The sequence below is a fragment of the Rhinopithecus roxellana genome, chromosome 20 (genome assembly GCF_007565055.1).
Source record: "Rhinopithecus roxellana isolate Shanxi Qingling chromosome 20, ASM756505v1, whole genome shotgun sequence".
NCBI lineage: Eukaryota > Metazoa > Chordata > Mammalia > Primates > Cercopithecidae > Rhinopithecus > Rhinopithecus roxellana.
In genome coordinates, this window is record NC_044568.1 from 29,498,449 (window position 1) to 29,521,420 (window position 22,972).

At 47.2% G+C, this 22,972-nt stretch overlaps 1 protein-coding gene across 3 annotated transcripts in view; it reads left to right on the plus strand.

Annotated features, from left to right (window-relative positions):
* ABCC11 (ATP binding cassette subfamily C member 11) overlaps positions 1-12,847 on the plus strand; it is an 81,640-nt gene extending 68,793 nt beyond the window's left edge. For 2 of the 3 annotated variants that reach the window (XM_030924413.1, XM_030924412.1), the window contains 6 exons: positions 1,228-1,417; positions 2,924-3,083; positions 7,519-7,597; positions 8,321-8,434; positions 10,915-11,079; positions 11,209-12,847. In XM_030924413.1, coding sequence (XP_030780273.1) covers positions 1,228-1,417; positions 2,924-3,083; positions 7,519-7,597; positions 8,321-8,434; positions 10,915-11,079; positions 11,209-11,301 — 801 coding nt within the window. In that variant the 3' untranslated portion in view covers positions 11,302-12,847. The remainder of the gene's footprint in view (positions 1-1,227; positions 1,418-2,923; positions 3,084-7,518; positions 7,598-8,320; positions 8,435-10,914; positions 11,080-11,208) is intronic. The other variant, XM_030924414.1, reaches the window with a different exon arrangement.
* The last annotated feature ends 10,125 nt before the right edge of the window (positions 12,848-22,972 follow it).

Consider the following 22,972-nt stretch of genomic DNA (forward strand, 5'->3'; position numbering starts at 1 on the left):
CCACATCCCTCACAGCATTCCTAGGGGGAAGAGGAGATCATCTGCTCCTCTTAGAAATGAGAGGTTTGCAATAATAACGATGACAATAATCTTTGTTCCTATTATTGCTTCCATTTATGTCGTGGTGGTTAAGAGCACAGATTCTGTAGCCAGATTTCCTGGGTTCAAGTCTAAGCTTTGTCATTTGAATCATTGGAATAACCTGGGCAACTTATTCAAACTCTTTTCCCCATCTCTGAAATGAGAAAGACGATAGCATCGCTTTGCCAGATTATCACAAAGTTGAAATGATATAACACGTAAAGCGCGTAGCACACTGCCTGACCCGTAGTGAGGCTCCATCATGTTCTTTATTGTTGTGATTGAGACCTTTCTACGAGCCAGCATGGCACTAAGCTTTTTATCTAGATTATCTCATGGGATCATGGAATAATTCTATCAGGTTGATTGAATGATTATCCACATTTTTCAGACAAGGAAACCGAAGTTGGCCCAGGCAGAACATTTGCTTAAGATCACACAGGCTGGGGCTGGCAGAGCCCTCTGCAAACCAGGTCTCCTGCCCCCTTGCATAAGTGGAATTTAAGAATTGTAGGGCCCTGATTTCCTGCCCAGGATGCTGCTGTGACACGGAGAGCTGTGGCTTGCAGCCAGGTGGTCAGACCCAACTTCTTCAGTGTTCTTTCCTCTCAACACACACAACTGCACTTGTAGATCTGGGTTTGAGTTCCAACCTGAAACTGCGTGATCTTAAGTAAGTTGTGGAACTTATCTTAAGTAGGTTGTTGATCTTAAGTTGTTGGATCCTCTATCTCCTCACCTGGTAAATGCCTCTAAAAAGGCCTGTCTCATAGGATGAGGATAGAGAGACATTAAGTCTCCGCAAGGGCTATGAAACCCCCCGAAGGGGTGAGTCTCTGCTGCCTTTACTCTCTTTACCTTGGATTCTATTTCTTTAGAGTCACACAGTAAATCAGGAACATTGCTATATGTTAATAACAAGGGAATTAGCTGTGCAGGTTTCTCACTCTTCTGGGGAAAATTTTGTGTGTTTTAGGGCATGGAGGGTGGGAGGTGTTCCTCTGATTACACAGCGGGGGGCTTGACCTTGGCGCAGGGCAGGCTGGGGTGGGTCACACCCCCTACAGTGGGAGGCTGGCAGGCCTGCAGGGGATGGGCCGAGATGGATGATAACTATTGATTTCTTTTTCTTTCTTCAAAAACAAGATGTGTGTCTCTGAAGCTCCTTTACATATGGAAGGCACAAGTTGTCCACAGGGGTGGCCACAGCATGGGGAAATCACATTTCAGGATTATCACATGAAATACAGAGACAACACACCCACTGTGCTTCATGGTATCAACCTGACCATCCGCAGCAACGAAGTGGTGGGCATCGTGGGAAGGACGGGCTCTGGTGAGCTAAGCTTCCTGGGGGAGCATCCCCGGCTCCTCCTTTGCCCTTTCGGCATGAGACCTATTTGGGGGCATGTGTTTGCTCAGTCATCCCCCAAATATGTATTAGGTCCTCACGCTGTGCTGGTCCCTGTGCTAGACAAACACTGGTGAGCAAAACCCAAGGTCCCTGTGATCATGGGATTCCAGTGGAGGAGAGAGATGTTAAATAGACCAGCAAATAAAGACAGAAATATGACAGGTGCAGGCTGCAGTGGCTGCCAGGGAGAAAATAAACAGGGTGGTGTTATGCAGAATAATGGGGCCAGTGGTACCAGGCTGTGGATACCTGGGCTCTGAGCCCACTGCTTAAGCTGAGGTGTGTAGGGTTGGGGCAGGAGCACTTTTGGAGGGGCAGTGCAGGGCACTGCCAGGATGAAGAGCAGGACAGGAGTTAAATCCAGACTCCCCTTTTCCTCCCTCCCCACCCCCTTCCTGGACTGCTCTCATCAGCCTCTGTCTCCTCCTCTTTCCTCTCCCAGTTTCCTTTCACCACCTCAGTTTCTCTCCCTGTCTTCCTCTCCTGTCACTTCTGGGAGATCTGGCCCAAGTCCCCCTCCCTCTGCTTCTTTGCATTGTTCGAAAGCTACTGTTCAGACTTGGTTCTTGTCCCCTGTCCCCCACCCCTGGACACCCCAGAGCTGCCTCCTCCAGGCAGTCCCATGGATGATGAGAGCCTTCCTGGTCTCTGTCTCCTCAGCACTCGCGCACTGCAGGGTGAAGAGCTTCCACTTATGTTCTTTTGGGTGTTCTTCTCTTGCTATTTTCCACCTGCCGATTGGTGGAAACCCTGAGAGGGCCAGGGTCTGGCAGAGAGAAGCTCTCAGTAGATTCTGACCCTACTGACTATATTCATTCAATAGGTATTTATGAGCACCTACTATGTGCCTGGAAATCTACAGGTAAAGAAGACACACAGCTTCTACCCTCACAGAGCTTATCTTTGAGAACAGGGTTGAAACCTCCAATGCTTTGGAGCCTGGCAGGTGACATAGCTGAGTGCCATGGGTCTCGGTGTGACATACGGGGGCTGGGGAGGGCGGGTGGTGACTGGAGAACGCCACTGTGTCTCAACCAAGCGGCCATGCTCAGCTCCAGTTGAGCTGTTGCCTGGGGGTATATGGGTCCAGTGTTGCCAGTTCTACTAAGTTTCAAGAGAAACATACAATTTGCATTTTTATATCTAGGATTTTAAAAAATGCTGTCAAGGAATTACAAAGTAACCCTAACATTGTGTGTATGAAACAAAACATGTCTGTGGGCTGGCTTTGATCCAGGGGCCCCATGTGTGCCCTCTGACCCAGGCTGTAAGAAGCTGCCACCAGCCCTCTCCTACCCTTTCAGGGCTCACAATGATGAAGAATGGGCCATGGAGGGCAGTGGGTCAGGTGCGATCGCCAGGTGTGACCTGTGCTTCCACTAGTGCAGATGCAGGAAACTGAGGCCCTGCTCGTTTCTTGCCCCACAGGGAAGTCCTCCTTGGGCATGGCTCTCTTCCGCCTGGTGGAGCCCATGGCAGGCCGGATTCTCATTGATGGCGTGGACATTTGCAGCATCGGCCTGGAGGACTTGCGGTCCAAGCTCTCAGTGATCCCTCAAGATCCGGTGCTGCTCTCGGGAACCATCAAGTGAGTGCTCGGCCAGCAGGCAGCCTGCGGGAGGGAGGTCACAGGACCAGGATTCCAGCACTGGGCTGCCTATAGTGAGCTGGTGACCAGTGCCCTGATTTCCAGGCCTCCTTGGCCTGCTGGGCCACTCATGCCTACCAGGCTTACCTCACTGAAGTACTGTTGAGGATTAAATGCGGCCTCAATATATATAAGAGCACTTTGTAAACCATAATGTTCTGTGCAAAAACAAAGCTTATTTTTATTTTTTAGAAACTGGATGGGCATGGTGGTGCACAGCTGTAGTTCCAGCTATTTGGGAGGCTGAGGCAGGAGGATCGCTTGAGCCCAGGAGCTCAGGGCTGTAGTACACTATGACTATGCCTGTGAATAGCCACTGTGCTCCAACCTGGGCAACACAGCAAGACCCTGACTCTATTAAAAAACAAACAAACAAACAAACAACAGAAACAAAACCCTGATGGGATTGGTCAGATTTCACTACACCATTAAGCATTTGGACTCAGGCTACCATATTCTTTCTTGTCCAGATGTGGCTTATTCTCTCTGTGCACTGGGCAAAGCCCCTGGGGACGTTTTTAGGAAGTGCTTCTTCAATGGTACACATTCTGGACAAGGGTGAAGTGAGAAAAATCCAGGCAGCCCAGTCAGTGAAGCAGACAGAACCAGATCTTCCATCCTCTTCACTACACTTTCTATGTCCTCAAAAGTCAACTCAGGGACAAAGCTTTATCCAGATTAGGCTCCTGCTGACAATGCAGTTTATCTGGGAGGAAGCATAAAGGCATGGGGACTGAGGAAGACAGATGCTCTAAAAAGCAGGCTAGGTCCCCCATGTTTTGTGATATTTAAGGAGAATTCTTAGAGCCAGGAGGATAAACTGGGCCCCAGAGCTTCATTCATTCATTCCTTCATTCATCCTTCCACCCATTTAACTTGCCTTTTCTGAGCTTCTGCCTGGTCCAGACACTGTGCTAGGGACTGGAGCCAGTTTAGTGAATGTGCATTTCCCCTGCTCCCCCAGCAGGAGCTCGCAGTGTGGGTGGGGAAGATGGTTTTGTACAGGGGTAAGACCCAATAAATCACAGTATGAAGAGGTAATTGCTAAGTCAGAGTGGGATGAGTCACTGCCTGAGTGAATCCAGAAAGGCTTCCCAGAGGAGGGGACATTTGATCAGGGTCTTGAAAGCTAAGTAGGAGCTTGCCAGGAAGAAATAGGAGAAAAACTCCTTTCAAGGAGAGGGAACAATATGTGCACAGACACAGAGTTTCAAAATGACTGGGTTGTGAGGCGGGGCATGGTAGCTCATGCCTGTAATCCCAGAACTTTGGGAGGCCAAGGCAGGCGGATCACTTGAGGTCCAGAGTTTGAGACCAGCCTGGCCAACATGGCAAAACCCCGTCTCTACTAAAAATACAAAACTTAGCCAGATGTGGTGGTGCATGTCTGTAATCCCAGCTACTCGGGAGGCTGAGGCACGAGAACCGCGTGAGCCCAGGAGGTGGAGGTTACAGTGAGCCGAGATCACGCTACTGCACTCCAGCCTGGGCAACTGAAGGAAACTCTGTCTCAACCGCCCCCCCCCCCAAAAAAACAGCAGCAACAACAACAACAAAATGGTCGTGTTAGGGGAATGATAAGACATTTAGTGATGGATTTCTGTATTACAGGAGAATGTGGCCAAATCTCCTGTGCATTGGCATGAAGAGTAGCAAAAATATGAACTTAACTATGACTATGCCTGTGAATAACCACTGTGCTCCAACCTGGGCAACACAGCAAGACCCTGACTCTATTAAAAAACAAACATATAAATAATTTATTGAGCATTTATATGTGCCAACCGAATGCTTTAGTATACTGTCTAATTTAACTCTCCCAGCAACCCTGTGAGGCCCTTTCATTATCCCCATTTTACAGATGAAGGCACAGAATTTAGAGAGGAAGGGGACTTGTTTAAGGACACACAGAGAAATGGTGAAGATGAGATATAACCCTAGGTGTTCTAAACCCATAACTTACGATATTCCGCACACCTCTTGCTGCAGAAAGAAATGTGGACTTGAAATCGTACCTTAGAACTTAAGGCTCTACCCTTAAGCGTCTCTCTGAGTGTCTTTGATGTCAGCCTGGCTCTCATACTGGCTTGTGGCACGACCTTGAACAAGCCATTTAAAACTGATAAGAAAGGGGCATACTCATCTCATGGAGGAGAAAATGTCAAATAATCCATCTATGAAAGTGCTTTGGAGACATCAAATGTCATGCAAATAAGACTTGCCACTTCTTTAGTACACATTAGCCCTACGCACAAGATATGTGTGGCCAGCACAGCTGGGGAAGGATAAAGCAGAGGTTGACAGGTTTCACTCAGGGCTGCGTGGCTGAATAGCAGGGAAGTGTATGCAGGGAAGTGTATAGACACTTGCTGTATAGACAAGTGTATATGCAGTGTAATAGCAGGGAAGTGTATAGACACTTGCTGTATAGACAAGTGTATAGACACTTGCTGCCTGTTCCAGATGCAAGTGTAAATCTTGCTGGGTGTAAAGTCCAGATAGATTCCCTCTCTCCTGTCAGTTACCTGGATGTTAGGATTCTTTTCACTGCAAGAAACAGCAACTCCAGCCCCACCACAATGAGCTACCACTTCACATGCACTAAAATGGCTATAACAATAATAAAAGGTAAATAGCAAGTGTTAACAAGGATGTGGAAAAATGGAAACTCTCGTGCATTGCCAGTGGGGACGTAAAATTGTGCAGAGATCATGGAAAACAATTTGGCAGTTCCTCAAAAAGGTAAACAAAAATTAGCTGGGCATGGTGGTCTGTGCTTGCGATTCCAGCTACTCAGGAGACTGAGGCAGGGTAGTTGCTTGAGCCCAAGAGGTCAAGGCTGTAGTGAGCTGTGTTTTCACCACTGCACTCCAGCCTCATCGACAGAGGCTGACAGAGTGTCTCAAAAACAAACAAACAAAAAATGTTAAACATAGAATTACTATGTTGTCCAGGAATTTTACTTCTAGTTATGTATCCCAAAGTGTTGAAAGCAGAGACTTCAACCCATATGTGTACACTAGTGTTTAGGGCAGCCCTACTCACAGTAACCACAAGGTAGAAACAAGCCATACATCTATAAGCAGATGAATGGAAAAACAAAATGTGGTATAGCCGTACAATGGAGTATTATGCAGCTTTAAAAAGAAGGGAAATGATACATGCTACAACATGGATGGACATGAAGTGAAAGATGCCTGACAGAAGGACACATACTACATGATTCCACTTATATGAGGTAGCTGGAATAGGCAAATCCATATCGATGGAAAGCAGAATAGAAGTTACCAGGGGCTGGTGGGGAGGGGAGAGATTGTTTAATGGGTATGGAGTTTTTGTTGGGGATAATGAAAAAGTTTTGTTTTGTTTTGTTTTGAGACCGAGTCTCATTCTGTCACCCAGGCTAGAGTGCAGTGACACCATCTCAGCTCACTGCAACCTCCACCTCCTGGGTTTAAGTGATTCTTCTGTCTCAGCCTCCTAAGTAACTGGGACTACCGGCTCGCATCACCATGCCTGGCTAATTTTTGTATTTTTAGTGGAGTGGGGTTTCACCATGTTGGCCAGGCTGGTCTCAAACTCCTGACCTCAAGTGATCCGCCCACCTCAGCCTCCCAAAGTGCTGTGATTATAGGTGTGAACCACCATACCCAGCACAATGATGAAAAAGGTTTTGATATAAATAGTGGTAATGGTTACATGGCATTATTAATGTATTTAATGCTGCTGAATCATACACTTATAAGTGGTTAAAATGATAAATATTATGTACTTTCTATCACAAAATAAAACAAAACCCAAATGGCTTAAGCAAAAGTGGCCTCTAATGACTCATGCATGATAATGGGGAGGCCAAGGCTGAGTTCCAGGGCCCGGTTTTCCCCTAGCATTGTCTTGCTTCATTCTCAACTCCACATGAGGGCCCTGGGGAGCTCCATGTGTCCCAATCCTGTGGGAGGATGGTTGCAATCTCTCCACACGTCTCTTCCCCCATGGTAGCCTGAAAAGTCCTGAGATACACTCTGATTGGTTACTTTCCCACCCCAAGCTAAGCACTGTGGCCAGCGGTTGCTGTATGTCGATTGGCTTATCCTTGAGCCCTTCGCTCCATCTGGAGTGGATGGCGGAGCCCACTTTGGAACACATGGGCTGGGGGATTGGGGAGGAGGTGGCCCCTAAACAAAACCCGGGGCTGCTGCCTGCAGAAGGAACAGCTGCTGGGAGGCACAGGAAATCTCCATTCGTGGTGGTTCCATGCATTTCCCTAAACCCCATAATCCAGTTCTAAACATTCTTGGTCATTCACTGGGCATATAAATGAGTGTTCAAAGGCTGGGTGATGTTGTTGAACACTTCTCTTTCTCTCATATGGCAGATTCAACCTAGATCCCTTTGACCGTCACACCGACCAGGAGATCTGGGATGCCTTGGAGAGGACATTACTGACCAAGGCCGTAAGTAGCTCCAAGGCCCAAGTCTTGATCTAAGTCTGCATCGCCCATGGGGGCCTGCTCCTGTGGGCTCCCCTCATGTGGTGTGCCAGCTGCTGCTGCTTCGGGTCATGGATGCATCCTCTCATGGAGATGAGATGACTTGGCATTCCTAAGTCAAGGCTGATGGCACTCAGACACCAACCGTGTGCCAGACACTCTTCTAGGCTCAGGGGCACAGCAAAGACAAGGCAGATGAGGTCTTTGTCCTCCTGGAACGTACATTCAATGAGAGATAAAGGCAACAAGTAAATGCAGGAGATACTTTCAGATACTGGTGAGGGCTGTATAGGTAGTAATGAGACGCATAGAAACTTCAGTGCAGGAGCAGTTCCTTTCAACTGGGTGACCAGGCAAGGTCTCTTTAAACAGGTGACAGCTGAGCTGAGACCAAGAACTGAGGGGCAGCTGGTGAAAGATCTTTTGAGAGGACATTCTGGGCACAGGAGATAGTGTATGCAAAGGCCCAGAGATGAGAGCGAGCAAGGCACGGTTAAAGAGCAAGAAGACAGAGGCTGGAGCATAGAGAGAGGAGGGGAGTGTTGCCAATACAGTGGGAGACTGACAAAGTCAGGATGGGTCTCACCCCACAGTGGCTTCCAAAATAGCGGGAGACTGATGAGGTCAGGTTGGGTCTCACTCCACAGTGGCTTCCAGGTTATGTTGTCTCTTCTTCCCATATCGCAGATCTCAAAGCTCCCCAAAAAGCTGCATACGGATGTGGTGGACAGTGGTGGAAACTTCTCTGTGGGGGAGAGGCAGCTGCTCTGCATTGCTCGGGCTGTGCTTCGCAACTCCAAGGTGAGGCCACCACTGCTGTGTGGCCATGGGAAGCCACAGACTACACATGATGAGGGAAGCCACACCGGTTCCTTCTCCCTTCACCACCATGGGACACTGGGCTCTGTACTCTATGTCTTAACAACAACAACAACAACAACAACAACAACAACAACGACGACGACGGAATCCAAAGGGCTTATTCATTTCTTTTTTCCTCTTTTTTTTTTTTTTTTATTATACTTTAAGTTCTAGGGTATACGTGCACAATGTGCAGGTTTGTTACCTATGTATACATGTGCCATGTTGGTGTGCTGCACCCATTAACTCGTCATTTACATTAAGTATATCTCCTAATGCTATCCCTCCTGCCTCCCACCACCTCATGACAGGCCCCAGTGTGTGGTGTTCCCCAACCTGTGTCCAAATGTTCTCATTGTTCAATTCCCACCTATGAGTGAGAACGTGTGAGAACGTGCAGTGTTTGGTTTTCTGTCCTTGCGATAGTTTGCTGAGAATGATGGTTTCCAGCTTCATCCATGTCCCTACAAAGAACATGAACTCATCCTTTTTTATGGCTGCATAGTATTCCATGGTATATATGTGCCACATTTTCTTAATTATTTCCACGCATCTACAATCATCTGATCTTTGACAAACCTGACAAAAACAAGAAATGGGGAAAGGATTCCCTGTTTAATAAATGGTGCTGGGAAAACTGGCTAGCCATATGTAGAAAGCTGAAACTGGATCCCTTCCTTACACCTTATACAAAAATTAATGCAAAATGGGCTTATTCATTTCACTGAGTGCCATTCCACATGTATTTGTGGTGTGGGTGAGGCATGGTAGATGAGATTCACAGCCTGGGCTGCCTGATAGCCGGATTCCTTACATCTGAGCTGAAATGGTCTCCAACTAGACCTAATGATGATTCTCTTTTCTCAGAAAAACACAACACATTAGAACTTGTTGATTTTAAAATTGCCTACTGTGTACTCTTTTAAAAACTTGGATGCAGGACATCCCTTTTATCTTTATTAGAATTGCGAATTGGATGACAGATGCTGATTCAGGGCAAAATTGCATTTTTTTAAAAATTTACTTTAAGTTCTGGGATACATGTGCAGAACGTTCAGGTTTGTTACATAGGTGTACAAGTGCCATGGTGGTTTGCTGCACCTATGAACCCATCATCTAGGTTTTAAGACCCACATGCATTAGGTATTTGTCCTAATGCTCTCCCTTTCCTTGTCCCCAACCACCCGACAGGCCCTGTTGTGTGATGTTCCTCTCCCTGTGTCCATGTGTTCTCATTGTTCAACTCCCACTTGTGAGTGAGAACATGTGGTGTTTGGTTTTCTGTTCCTGTGTTAGTCTGCTGAGAATTATGACTTCCAGCTTCATCCATGTCCCTGCAAAGGACATGAACTCATTCTTTTTTATGGCTGCAAAATTGCATATTTTTAAAAATTTGGTGGAACAGGGCTTCTAGAAGCTTTCTGGATATTTTGTCCATAATTTCAGGTGTTTGAGTATGTGGGGTAGCCTGGGGCAACCCTTCTCTTACATAGGTGAGGCAGCACACACATGTACACACATACTTATGCATGCATATGTACACACCTCCTCCATACTCATACACATATGCGCACACACACACAAATATTAATGATAAATAAATAATTAACACACGTTAATTAATGATAAATGCAAAGAATGTTGGTGCAAACTGTCAGAGCTGTGGGAAAAGAGCTCAGTGGGACCCAAAGCTTGGGAAAATTTCAGAAGAGGTAGGACTTTCCCCCCCCTTCTTCCGAGAGATGAACATAGTACTTTCTTCACTTCACACTTCCTTATTTCAATTACATAGCCATTTGGTGCAGCAATGGCTTCCTCTGTATTGCTTCCCAAATTTGAGTCATTACTCAATGATTTTTATCATCTCTAGGTACCACCTACCCTGTGATTTACTAATGATATTCCGTTTTCAAAAACAGCCTCATCCCAAGCAGTGCCATTTGTGAAATCACACTTTCAGTGCGAGTTACAGTTTCCTCATGCATATCATTAATGAAATAAATACAAAAATGTTAAACTAAAAAGAGTGTTTATCCATATGCTGGAGAAATCATCTCATGTACCTCCTGGGGTGTGTGCCTGCCCCTTCTTGGAGAACACTGCTCCACTTTAATTTAGGTAAATGGAAAAGCAGTTAATAAAACAAGAAGTTGCCACTGGGCCATTTTCATTTCCAAGAACTTAATTCTCTGGCCACCAAAATGCAGTTCGCTCCTGGTTGAGATCTAACGTTCTCTTCATAAGGTAATGGATCATCAGCAATCAGAGTGGACTTTGCACTCAGCACAATTCTCACATTTCCCAGCTGAAGAAATGGAGACCTGAAGAGGAAGGGCCCTGGTGAATTAGTGGTAAACCAGGACAAGACCCAGGTCTGTAGGGCCTGAAGTACATGTCTTCACCCGTTTTGTATTCATCAGATCATCCTTATCGATGAAGCCACAGCCTCCATTGACACAGAGACGGACACCCTGATCCAGCGCACAATCCGTGAAGCCTTCCAGGGCTGCACCGTGCTCATCATTGCCCACCGTGTCACCACCGTGCTCAACTGTGACCGCATCCTGGTTATGGCCAATGGAAAGGTGAAGCCTGCGTCCCTGGGCTGGTGGGAGGATGAGGGCTCAGGCTGCTACCCCGGATGCCTTTGAGTCCTCCAAGGACACAAGCTCAGCTGTGCCCTGATCCTCCCCTCACCTTTCTCTACCCTCCAGGTGGTAGAGTTTGATCGGCCAGAGGTCCTGCGGAAGAAGCCTGGGTCGTTGTTCGCAGCCCTCATGGCCACAGCCACTTCTTCACTGAGATAAGGAGATGTGGAGACTTCATGGAGGCTGGTGGCTGAGCTCAGAGGTTCACACAGGGGCAGCTTCGGGGCCCACAGTCTGCGACCTTCTGTTCGGAGATGATAACTTCTCCTGGAAGCAGGGGTAAATGTAGGAGGGGCGGGGATTGCTGGATGGAAACGCTGGAACAGGCTACTTGATGGCTCTCAAAGCCTTAGAACCCCAGCACCATTGGAGACATGGGATTCAGTGATCGTGTGGTTCTCCTTTTAACTTATATGCTGAATAATTTTATAACAAGGTAAAAGCTTATCGTTTTCTGATCTGTGTTAGAAGTGTTGCAAATGCTGTACTGACTTTGTAAAAAATAAAACTAAGGAAAAGTCACTTTCTTTGTTCTTTCTTTCTTTCTCTTTTTTTTTTTTTTTTTTGACAGGGTGTTGCTCTGTTGCCCTGGGTGGAGTGCAGTGGCACAATCTCAGCTCACTGCAGCCTCTGCCTCCCGGGTTCAAGCAATTCTCCTGCCTCAGCCTCCTGAATAGCTAGGATTACAGGCATGTGCCACTATGCCTGGCTAATTTTTGTATTTTTAGTAGAGGCAGGGTTTCACCATGTTGGCCAGGCTGGTCTGGAACTCCTGACCTCAAGTGATCGGCCTGCCTTGGCCTCCCAAAGTGCTGAGGTTATGGGCATGAACCACCGTGCCCAGCCATCTTCATTCTGCTTTTTATGTTAGCTAGTACTTGTTCAGTTGCAAGACACAGAGACTCCTTCAAACTAACTTTGGCAAAAAAAAAAAAAAAAAAAAAAAAAAAAAAAAAGAGTTTGTTGGTCTTGTAACAGAAAGGTACAGAAAAAGTTCAGGGTTGGGTGCCAGAATGAAAAGATGCTTGTCTTGAGGTCTCCGTTTCTCTTCTCCTAGCTCTGCTTTCCTTTGTTTGGCTTCACTTTCTGACCTTCTCTTGCCTCATGGTGGCAATATGGTTGCCTGCAGCTCCAGGTTCACGTCCTACACACTTGGCACCCCCAGGTCTTCTTGCCTCAATGATTCCAGGGTAAAATCTCACTGGGCCAACTTGGGTCATGTGCTTGTTCCTGACCAGTCATGTGCTAGGCTGTTGGCATACCGCGATTTGCCAGGCCTGAGCCACGTGCCCATACTTGGGCCTGGGGATGGGATTTGCTGCCCTGGATCATATAGATGGAGACTAGAAGAGGTTTTTTTGCCAAAGTAAAATTGAGATGCTCTTACTACCTGAAGGAAGAATGGCTATGGATGCTGGCCAGACCCCAAATAGCAGCTGTCTACTATGATTGTTTACTGAAGGACAGCATAACTTACAACATATGACAACTGAAAATAAAATAATTTGTTTTCTCTCTTTCTTGTTCTCACTCCCCCACCCTCCACATGTGGTTATAGATAAATAGAAAAGGCAATCATTTTCACCTTACTTCTGGGGAGACTTTGTTGTTGGGGAAAATATGTTTCAAAGTACTTTCCTTTCTGTTCCAGATTATGATGTCTGATTTTCCAAAAATGCCATAAAAAATCAATTTAGTAAACCAAGGTTTCTCACTCTCTTGCTTGCACTGGTGCTGGGGATGCAATGTCATCCCTGCCCTCAGGGAATTTGGAATCTCCTGAGGGTAAGTAAACAGTAAAACTGTAAACAAGTAAGCAGGCCGATCCAGAACAGGGCTACCTGAGGTTATAGGCAGGAACAGGGTGCAGAGGAAAAGGCAGCCCATGGGGACTTCCTGGAGGCAGTGTGGGCATAGTTTACTGAGACCCGAGCACTGAACAAACATTTACTCCGAGGAAGGGGACTGGGGCAAGAAAGAATGTTCAAGGCAGAGAGGAGAGAACAGCAGACAAATCCCTGTGGGAATGAGCTACTATAGGGGTTGATGCAATCCCTGGATGGAACGGAAGTCCAGTGCCCTGGAGCTTGAACCTTCTGTTCCCCATTCTGGACTCTCTAGTGGCACCTGCTTCTCCTTCTAGGGGGTTTATCTTTCTTAAAAAATCTTTTGTCTGTTATTCCCTTCTCCCCAGTCCTGGCTTTTCTCTTTTTTGGGTCCTGAAGTGTCCCTGGAAACCCCATGTGCTACCATCCCGTCACAGCTCTGCTGGTCATCTGCCCATTGAGGTTGACTCTCTTACCCCAGTTTGTCCCTTCCCAGAGCCGCTGTGGGACACTGCCCACGTCACGGGTGAGGGAACTCTCTACACGCTGGGATGTCTCCATCACACTCCAGGCAAGGTCCCTCCCCAGGCCACATGCAGCTGCCGCCTTTTCCTTGAGCGGCCAGCAGATGGCAGCCTCGTCCCAAAAATGCGGTGAAGGCCCCACTGGGCTTCAGAGCTGGGCGGATCCACGGATAGAATTAGCCAGAAAAGTGTTGACCCTTGGAGTCAGAGGACAGGAAATAGAGCCCATTTCCACTCAGTGTGCAGGGCCCCATCCCATCTGCCCCCGTCCCCACCTCCAGCAGCAAAATGTGAGAACCATTGACTCTGAGCAGCAATAAAGCAGAATTTTTTGAAAAATACCATTAGTTTTTTTAACCAAATTAGTTTTACATATATACACACATACATATATATGCATATCTATGTATGCACATATACAAATAGATGTGTGTGTGTGTGTGTGTGTGTGTGTGTGTGTGTGTGTGTGTGGAGAGAGAGAGAGAGAGAGAGAGAGAGAGAGAGAGAGAGAGAGACGGAGTTTCACTCTTGTTGCGAAGGCTGGAGTGCAGTGGCGCGCTCTCTGCTCACTGCCTCCTGGTTCCAGCGATTCTCCTGCCTCAGCCTCCTGAGTAGCTGGAATTACAGGTGCGTGCCACCACACCTGGCTAATTTTTGTATTTTTAGTAGAGATGGGGTTTTGCCAAGTTGGCCAGGCTGGTCTTGAACTCCTAACCTCAGGTGCTCTGCCTGCCTCGGTCTCCCAAAGTGTTGGGATTATAGGTGTGAGTCACCGCACTCAGCCAATATTGTAATATTTTATTCCTTAAGCTGAGTGGTGAGTGTATGAGGCTTTGGTTTTTAATAATTCTTTTCACCTTTTCAGGTTTCAGAAATGTTTTAAGATAAACATTTAAAAATTGGTATTTGGTCTTTCAAAAATAATGCTAAAATAATTGTAATGAGAGAATGCAGGGCTTTGTTGTGCTTTGTTGTATTTACTTGATGGTTTATTATTTTTGTTTTCAATTCCATACTGGTGGAGAGGAGGTCATGGTTTTTTTAGTACTTAGAGGTTCTAGAGGCATTAGTCTGTGCATGAGTTGGGGTGATGTTGTCAGAGGCATTTGAACCAGAGCAACTCCATCTTGAATAGGGGCTGGGTAGAGTAAGGCTGGGACCTACTGGGCTGCATTCCCAGATGGTAAGGCATTTTAAATCACAGGATGGAATAGGAGGTCAGCACAAGATACAGGTCATAAAGACCTTGCTGATAAAACAAGATGCAGTAAAGAAGCCAGCTAAAACCCACCAAAACCAAGATGGTGATGAGAGTGACCTCTGGTTGTCTTCACTGCTCCACTCCCACCAGTGCCATGACAGTTTACAAACGCCATGGCAACGTCAGGAAGTTATCCTATATGGTCTAAAAAGCGGAGGCATGAATAATCCACCCCTTGTTTAGCATATCATCAAGAAATAACCATAAAAGTGGACAACCAGCAGCTCTCGGGACTGCTCTGTCTATGGAGTAGCCATTCTTTTATTTCTTTACTTGTTTTTTTTGTTTGTTTGTTTTGAGATGGAGTCTTGCTCTGTCGCCAGGCTGGAGTGCAGTGGCACGGTCTCAGCTCATTGCAACCTCCGCGCCACCCCTGACCCCCTCCTCACCACCCCCCGGGTTTAAGTGATTACCCTGCCCAGCCTTCTGAGCAGCTGGGACTACAGGCGCCCACCACCACGCCCAGCTAATTTTTTGTATTATAGTAGAGACTCGGTTTCACCGTGCTGGCCAGGATGGTCTTGCTCTCCTGACCTCATGATCCCCCCACTTCGACCTCCCAAAGTGCTGGGATTACAGGCGTGAGCCACCGTGCCCAGCCCCTTTACTTGCTTAATAAACTTCCTTTCACTTTACTCTATGGATTCACCCTGAATTCGTTCTTGCGCGAGATCCGAGAGCCCTCTCTTGGGGTCTGGATTGAGGCTCCTTTCCTGTAACAGTGTGGTCCCCAGTGACAGCAGCCAATGTGCAGAGCAAAGGAGGCCACAGTCACGCTGGCCCTGCCTGCCCTGCCCTCTGTCTGCAGCCCTGGACGATTTTCTAAGAGAAACTGGTAAATAAGCAGTCTTCAGAGACCAACTTCCATGGTGGCCAGAGCACTATGCTGTGCAAGTCACCAACAGCAAGAGGGGAAGACTCAGACTTCAGTCTTTCCGGTCTGGAAGGGCTTCTTTCAGAAAAGTGACTCCAGAGGGCACCCCCAGCCTAGAAGGCATGGACGTTTGGGTCACTGGAAAGGTCCCAGGAGGGAGTGGCTGCCTGGAGGGGCAGGGAGCTCCCCATGGCTGGGAGCTTTTTCTGGCGCTGAAAGCTCCCTCCAGTGCAAAGTGAGGGGCAGTGTTCTTATCCCCAGGCTGGGAGCGGGTCCCCCAAGGCTGAGTGCTGGGAGAAATTCTGCATACACCTCTCTGGGGACTGGGACACTGGAATGCAATGATGGAAATAATAACGCCGGACAGCAGAAGTTCTCAAACTTGAACTTGAGTATCCAAATTGCCTGGAGGGCAAGACACAGATCGCTGGACCCCAACTTCATATGGTTCCATCCAGTAGATCTGGGGTTGGGCTTAATAATTTGCCCTTCTAACAAGGCTCAGATGTTGCTGATATTGCTGGTCTCTGGCCCACGCTCTGAGAACACAGAGGTTAGCTGAGAGCACGTGTCCCATATGATCTAGACAGGAAGGGTCCAGGCCCCCATGCGAATGTGCTTCCCAAAGTTTCTGTGCATCCGGGCACTTTGATTTGCATGCCCTCTTTTAACTTTGCCTTCCTGAGCATCCCACTAGGCCATCCATCCTCTCCTTTGCTCCACTGCATTGACCTAGCAGGAGAATTCAGCACTTTTCCTTATTTCCTTTGTAGACCACTTTAATGAAGTGCGGGGTCAGAAGAGTTGTTGACAGCAACTTCCAACTGAACATCAACCATCTGCTTTCTTAAGGAGTCCCTCACCATTCTGCCTGCTCTGGCTCTGGTTTCCTTTCTGGTTCTCTAATTACCCTCTGTGTTCTCCCTGCCCCCACCTCCCAATTCTTGAACACGTTTTACGCAGAGCAGTTTAGTTCTTCCTTCTGATGCCCTTTCCTGCCAAGCAAGTCATTAGGGTGTCTCTGACTGCCCCAAGAGACAGATCAAGGCAGTCGTTAAACAGAAACGGTTCCCACCCTCTGATTCCAGCTGTTAAGATTGTAAAATTTCACCCCATTATCCTAAATGTCCCCTAATCTGTCCCCTGGTATCATTTAGAAAATTCTATGGAATGCAACCGCTTCAGAGTCAGAAGCAATTTTAGAAGTCATCAGTCCAGCTACTCTTAGCCTGTGGTCCATGGACCTCTTAGCTAGATTCAGGGCACCTATGAATTTGGATGGGAAAAAAATGACATCGTTATTTTTACAAATTGAAATTTGGTATTTTCCTTGATGGGGCAACAAATAGATACTATTAGCAATATCTGTGACCTTGCTACCAATAGAAATCAGTGATATTCTCAAATCCCATTTCAATTGTTTCAGATGTCTCAAAATATCACTTATATGCATCAATGCTTTGATATTATAATAGTCATTAGGCCTTCTGCTAGATCACATTACTTAGTGCATCAATATAGAAGCATATATCTTACAATATTCAGCTGTATTTTATACATATTATGATGAGCGCCTTCTGTATAATTGGTTATCTTTGCAATCCTATGTACTTCATCTCATGCGTAGAAATACTTTTTCTGAGAATATACTAGAATGCCAAAGAGGTCCATGGCATACAAACAATTTAAGAACCTGCATTTAACTCAGCTCTTTGATTTTCTAGAGGAAACTCATGTCCCAGGCAGACGAGATACCTTGCCCACAACCACACCACTGGCTTTTAATAGGCTGGTTTAGAACTCGAATCTAAAACAGGAGAGGGGGCTGGGCACAGTGGCTCATGCCTGTAATCCCAGCACTTTGGGAGGCCAAGGCAGATGAATCACCTGAGGTCAGGAGTTCGAGACCAGCCTGGCCAACATGGTGAAACCCCGTCCCTACTAAAAATGCAAAAATCAGCCAGGTGTGGTGGCACGTGCCTGTAATCACAGCTACTAGGGAGGCTGAGGCAGGAGAATTGCTTGAACTTGGGAGGTGGAGGTTGCAGTGAGCCAAGACTGAGCCACTGCACTCCAGCCCGGGCAATGAGAAAAACTCCATCTCAAAAATAAAATAAAATAACGAAATAAAACAGGAGAGGGAAGAAAACGAGAAGGACAAAGCAAGTAGTAAGGGCCGGGGATAAAGGCCTCACCCCCAAACCAGCCAACATGGCCTGCTTAGAGCAGGGGGGCAGAGAGGCCGCCCCTCACGGAAGTTCTATTTCTAGTGCCTGATGGCCCCTCATGCAGAGCTTGCCATCCAGTGCAGCATCTTTGAGTAGCATTAGTGCAAAACTACGTTTCATCAGAGCAAAGAGGAGTACTACTTTGCTGACTCAATAACCGTGTTCCTTGCCAATCCTTGGTTCCCAGATACTTCATGGTTGGCATCGAACTCTAGAGAGAACCGTACTGATTTGGAAACTTTTGTTCTGATTTGAGGGTCTCAGTTCCTCTCGGTGGCATTTACTGAAATGCTCCCCACCTCCTTCTCCCCTCACTCATCAGTATCCTTCACTGATCTGGGGTGTGTTCATGATTTAGACTTAACAGAGCACTTCCTCGCATATAATTGCATATAAATGCATGCCATAAGATTGTGTACAGTTACTAGAGATGGCTGAGTTTTTGCTCTAAGCTCCTTAACAGCCCATGCAAAGAAAGAAATAGGTTTATTACAAGATTGTTGTGACCCAACCATTTAAATGGAAAATTTAGTTGTTTGCAATTAGCATCGTTTTCCTGATTCTGAGAATGGGTTCTTTGAGAATTCTTTCTTGTGTTGGGGGCAGGTTTTAATTCCTAGGCTCAGCTATCTGAGCCAAGGGGCTTGTTCAGGTCTTTAAGCTGTAAGTGGTGGAGCTGAGGCCAGCACCCACATTTTCTGGCTGTGAAATATTTTTGTTCTTTATTAGAGGGCTTGTTCTCTGACTGTTGCATGCATGTATTTCTGGCTCACGAATCCTATTATTGCTTTACTTACATTTATTTCTTCCACTTACTGTTTTAAAAGTCCATGCAAATTCCAAATTGCTTTCCAAAATCACTTGACATCAGCTTTGATAGTCCTTTTACATCTCTCGCCTTAGTTCATTAGGCAAATAAAGTGAAAAACCCAAACCCCTTCTTTTAGCACAGACTTCAGTGTATTTCTACTAGACAGATTCTGATAGGAACCCAGGAGGTAGAATTCTTACTTCTAGCGAGATCCTGCTCATTTTAAAATTATTATTCACAAACAATAGCTACCATTTATTGAGTGTTTACTCTGTTTAAGGCACTGTGTCTAAGCACTTCACTTCCATGATCCACTTTAATCCTCGGTTAGTTTACAATGCTTTTAGGATAGTGTTTTCATTTTGTAGTTGATGACATTGAAATTTAGAGATTTTGAGAACAGATCTGATTCCAGAGTTTCTACTCTTAGCCACTATAAGCTATTGATTCTATGTAACTGCACACACTGATTTCTGAGGACTTCTTGGGGCTTTTGGGCCAAGTCTTTCTGCTCTGTCTCTCTTATCTGTCTCTTTCTGTCTTTGTCTCCCCACTCCTCTCTAATTTTTTCTTTTTTCAGACAGAACCTCACTTTTTTGTTGTTGTTGTTAAGATGGAGTCCTGCTCTGTCGCCCAGGCTGGAATGCAGTGACGCAATCTCGGCTCACTGCAACTTCTGCCTCCAGGGTTCAAGCGATTCTCCTGCCTCAGCCTCCCGAGTAGCTGGGAACTACATGTGTGCATCACCATGCCTGGCTAGTTTTTGTATTTTTAGTAGAGATGCAGTTTCAACCATGTTGGCTAGGTTGGTCTTGAACTCCTGGCCTCAGGTGGACTGCCTGCCCAAGCCTCCCAAAGTGCAGGGATTACAGGCGTAAGGCACCATGCCCGGCCAGCACCTCACTTTGGAATAGAGACCCCGCAGAACCTCAGAGCTGGGAAAATTCCCTTCCCATTGAGCACCAGTTTTCCCTTGCCACGGAGCACCACCGCAGGTGTTTGAGCACACAGACTTCTGATTTATGCATGCATAGTTATTTACAAGGGATGTGCAGGGTGGACATGTGTTGGGGCTCGGACAACAATACCCCAAAGTATGGCACTTTGGCAGGCTGAGTACTTTGAACTGATGGAGTTTGGATGACCTCAGAAGCAAGTTCTCTCTGACCTTCTCCTGCCCTCCTGTACCCCTTGTGCCCCTCTTTCTCCCCTGAGATGAGTCATAGAAACCAGAGTTCCCCTTCCCCAAGGTGAGTCGTAGAAATTCTTTCCCCAAAGCCACTCATAAAACCTAAAAACATGACTCAAACCTTCCCCCACTCTTCTGCACAGGAACTGGCCATAAAGAAATTCTCTGACCAACTTTGTCTGAGAGTAGGTCCTAAGACCCTCATTCCAGAGGGGTCATGCCCCATATCTAGAAAGAAGGAATGCTGCACAGAGAGGCCAAGAAGAATCTGCACAGACAGGCCCTGCTGGGTCCCCATCCTACCACCTCGGTCCATTACAGTCGATCAGAACTTTCTGTCCAATCACATTTCTATACCACTGTCAATTCCTCATTGAATCTAAGCATAAAAATGGATGGTTGTTCCTGAGCCTTTTGGTATTCATTTCTGAAGACTCACACGTCACGGTAAACTTTGATGAAGTAAAGTTGTTATGCTTTCCTTTTGTTAGTCTGCCTTTTGTTACAAGAGTGTCAGCCATGACCCATATGACTGGTGAGGAAAAGTATCACACTTTTTATCCCCTACACATGTATATCACTGTACACAATTTTGTGTACACTATTTTGTATACAAAATAGAGGTGGGGGGGTTGTTTTTTTTTTTTTAGACAGGGTCTCACTCTCATGGTCCAGGCCTGAATGCAGTGCCATGATCATAGCTCACTGCAGCCTTGACTTCCTAGGCTCAGGTGATACTCCCACCTCAGCCTCCCAAGTAGCTAGGACTACAGACACATGACACCACGCCCAGCTAATTTTTGTATTTTCAGTAGAGATGGGGTTTTGCCATGTTGCCAAGGCTTGTCTTGAATGCCTGGGCTCAAGTGATCCGCCTGCCTTGGCCCTCCAGTGTTGGGATTATAGGCCTGAGCCACTGCACCCAGCCAAAATAGAATTTTTAAAGGAAGAGGAAAAATACGAAAAGGATTTCTATTTTTTTCTTTTTGTATTCCAGTGCATTATCTTGCCCCACCCCCAGGCGTGTGTACACCCAGACTGGGCCTCAGGTCCCTGACCGTGGGTGAGTCCACGCTCTGCCTGGAGCAGGAGCTTGTCTGGTCTTTTCCTAAGGACTTCCTTGGATACAGACCGCACAGTCCCTCTCCATCATTCTCCACTCTGTTTCCTGCTAGGCCAACCAATCTTCTTGCGCAGCGCCCAATACCGTTTGTCTGGGTGGAAATCCGTCTCCGCTCGGCCTTTCATGGAGATGGAGGAAAACTGATCAGCATTCTTCCTCCATAAACTTGATAGCACTTGACTCCGTATGGAAGATTGTGGAAGCGAGTCTTTGCTGTGTTTATGAGACCCCCGGGGTTGTTGCGAAGATCAGGTGATAAAGAGGATAAGGAATTTTGTGATACACAAAGGGCTTCCAGAAATGTCAAGTGATATTATTAGCAGTAATTTGCATTAATGAAGGAAAGAACGGAGGGAAATTAAATGGGACACTTTGGACATGTGTAAGGAAACTGCTGTCGGTCTAGCTCACTCCCCAGGCCAGGGAGCCTTCCTTCCTGGGAGGACGCATTTTCCTACGCAGCTGCCCACAGCCCCCCTCCATTTCCACCTCCCTCTAGGTACCAAGGGAACTCAGGTCGGGCAAAGGCGGCGAATTCGCATGTCCAGGAAGCGGCGGAGCCGGAAGGTAGCCAGCAGGGGGCGGCATTGCGCAGGACAGGAGAAGGCAGCGGCCAAGTTCCTTATAAAATCCAAGTGCGTGAGGCTAGGGAGGGTCCTCTAAGGTGTCTAAATAACCCTTAAAGCGGAACCAAGATTTGTTTTTTTCTGCACTTAGAGCGTTTGCTTCCTCCCAGCCGGCTCGCTGAGCACTGTGGAACCCTTCGGCTAGGCTCACCTGAAATCGGGCGCTTGTTCTGGGCCAGGCGCTGAAGGGGCCCCAGGAATCATACCTGCGCTCGGGGTGTGCAGGGTTCCAAGATTGACACACGGGGAACTTTTCTATGCAAGGGCTAGCTGCTAGTGCCGGTATCAGACTTACCTTCCATTCATTTCAAGACAAATTGAGCTGAAATTACCCTTTTCTTTTTCGTTAAATGAATGGGGAATGAATGAATGAGATTTTCTGTTTTGAAGATTACGTTCCCCTCCCCTCCCCTGCCCTCCCCTACCCCTACCCCTATCCTCCCCTACCCTTCTATCCTCCCCTCCCCCTGCCCTCCCCTCCCCCTCCGTCTCTTCCCCTGATCCCAAAGTTACTTCTTCGTTGCAGGAACACAGCGTAGGAAATTCGATGCATTCTCCCAGGAAGGAGCCTGGAGTGGGACTCAGGGGACCTGGGTGCTGGTCTCAGCCCTATGCCAGTCGTGGACAGGCTTCTGTTCCTTGGGCTTCTCGTCTGTAGAATGAGGGTTGGAGAGAGGATTTTTCTCCTCTTCTACAAGGATGTGCTGCGACAGCCAGGGAAGAGCTGACCATGCACAGTGCTTTCATGCACAGGCTCTGACTGTCACCAAAGAGCCAGACCGGGCCACAGGTCATCCTGGGAGAGGGAAGAGCCCTTTAATATGGGCAGAGGGAATGTTGGTCCGCCAGAGTTCCCTCTCAGGTGTGGTGGGAGTGGCAGTTGAATGGGGCAGTTGGAGAGGAGGACTTCAGGCAGGTGGGACAAGAGAAGCTGAATCTGAGGTCCTTGGGGAGAAGGAGGCCCAGGAGTCCTGGGCAGTAGGTGCCAGGCTCTGAGCCTCATGACTGCTGACCCTCCTCCCCTCCCTCTCGTCCTCAGCCCAGGTAAAGCTTCTCCCTATAGCAATTAGCGGCCACCATTTATTCCCAAGGGCCCTTGTCTCTCATCCCCAGGACAGGCTGTGGGGAGGGGAGGAGGTGACACCACTGAATGGGGCTGCCCAAGCGGGAGGCAGCAGGATCGAGCCTCCGAGAAGAAAGGCAGCCCCTCTTCCACTTTTGGAGCCCCTGTTATCATAAAAGAAAAGGCAGAAATGCCAAGACACGATTTCAAAATCTCTGAAATACAAAAGTCTACATTGAATAATTTAAATCTTTTTCCACACATGCACAAACACATACACAGGGTAGTGTTCACAATTTAATTAT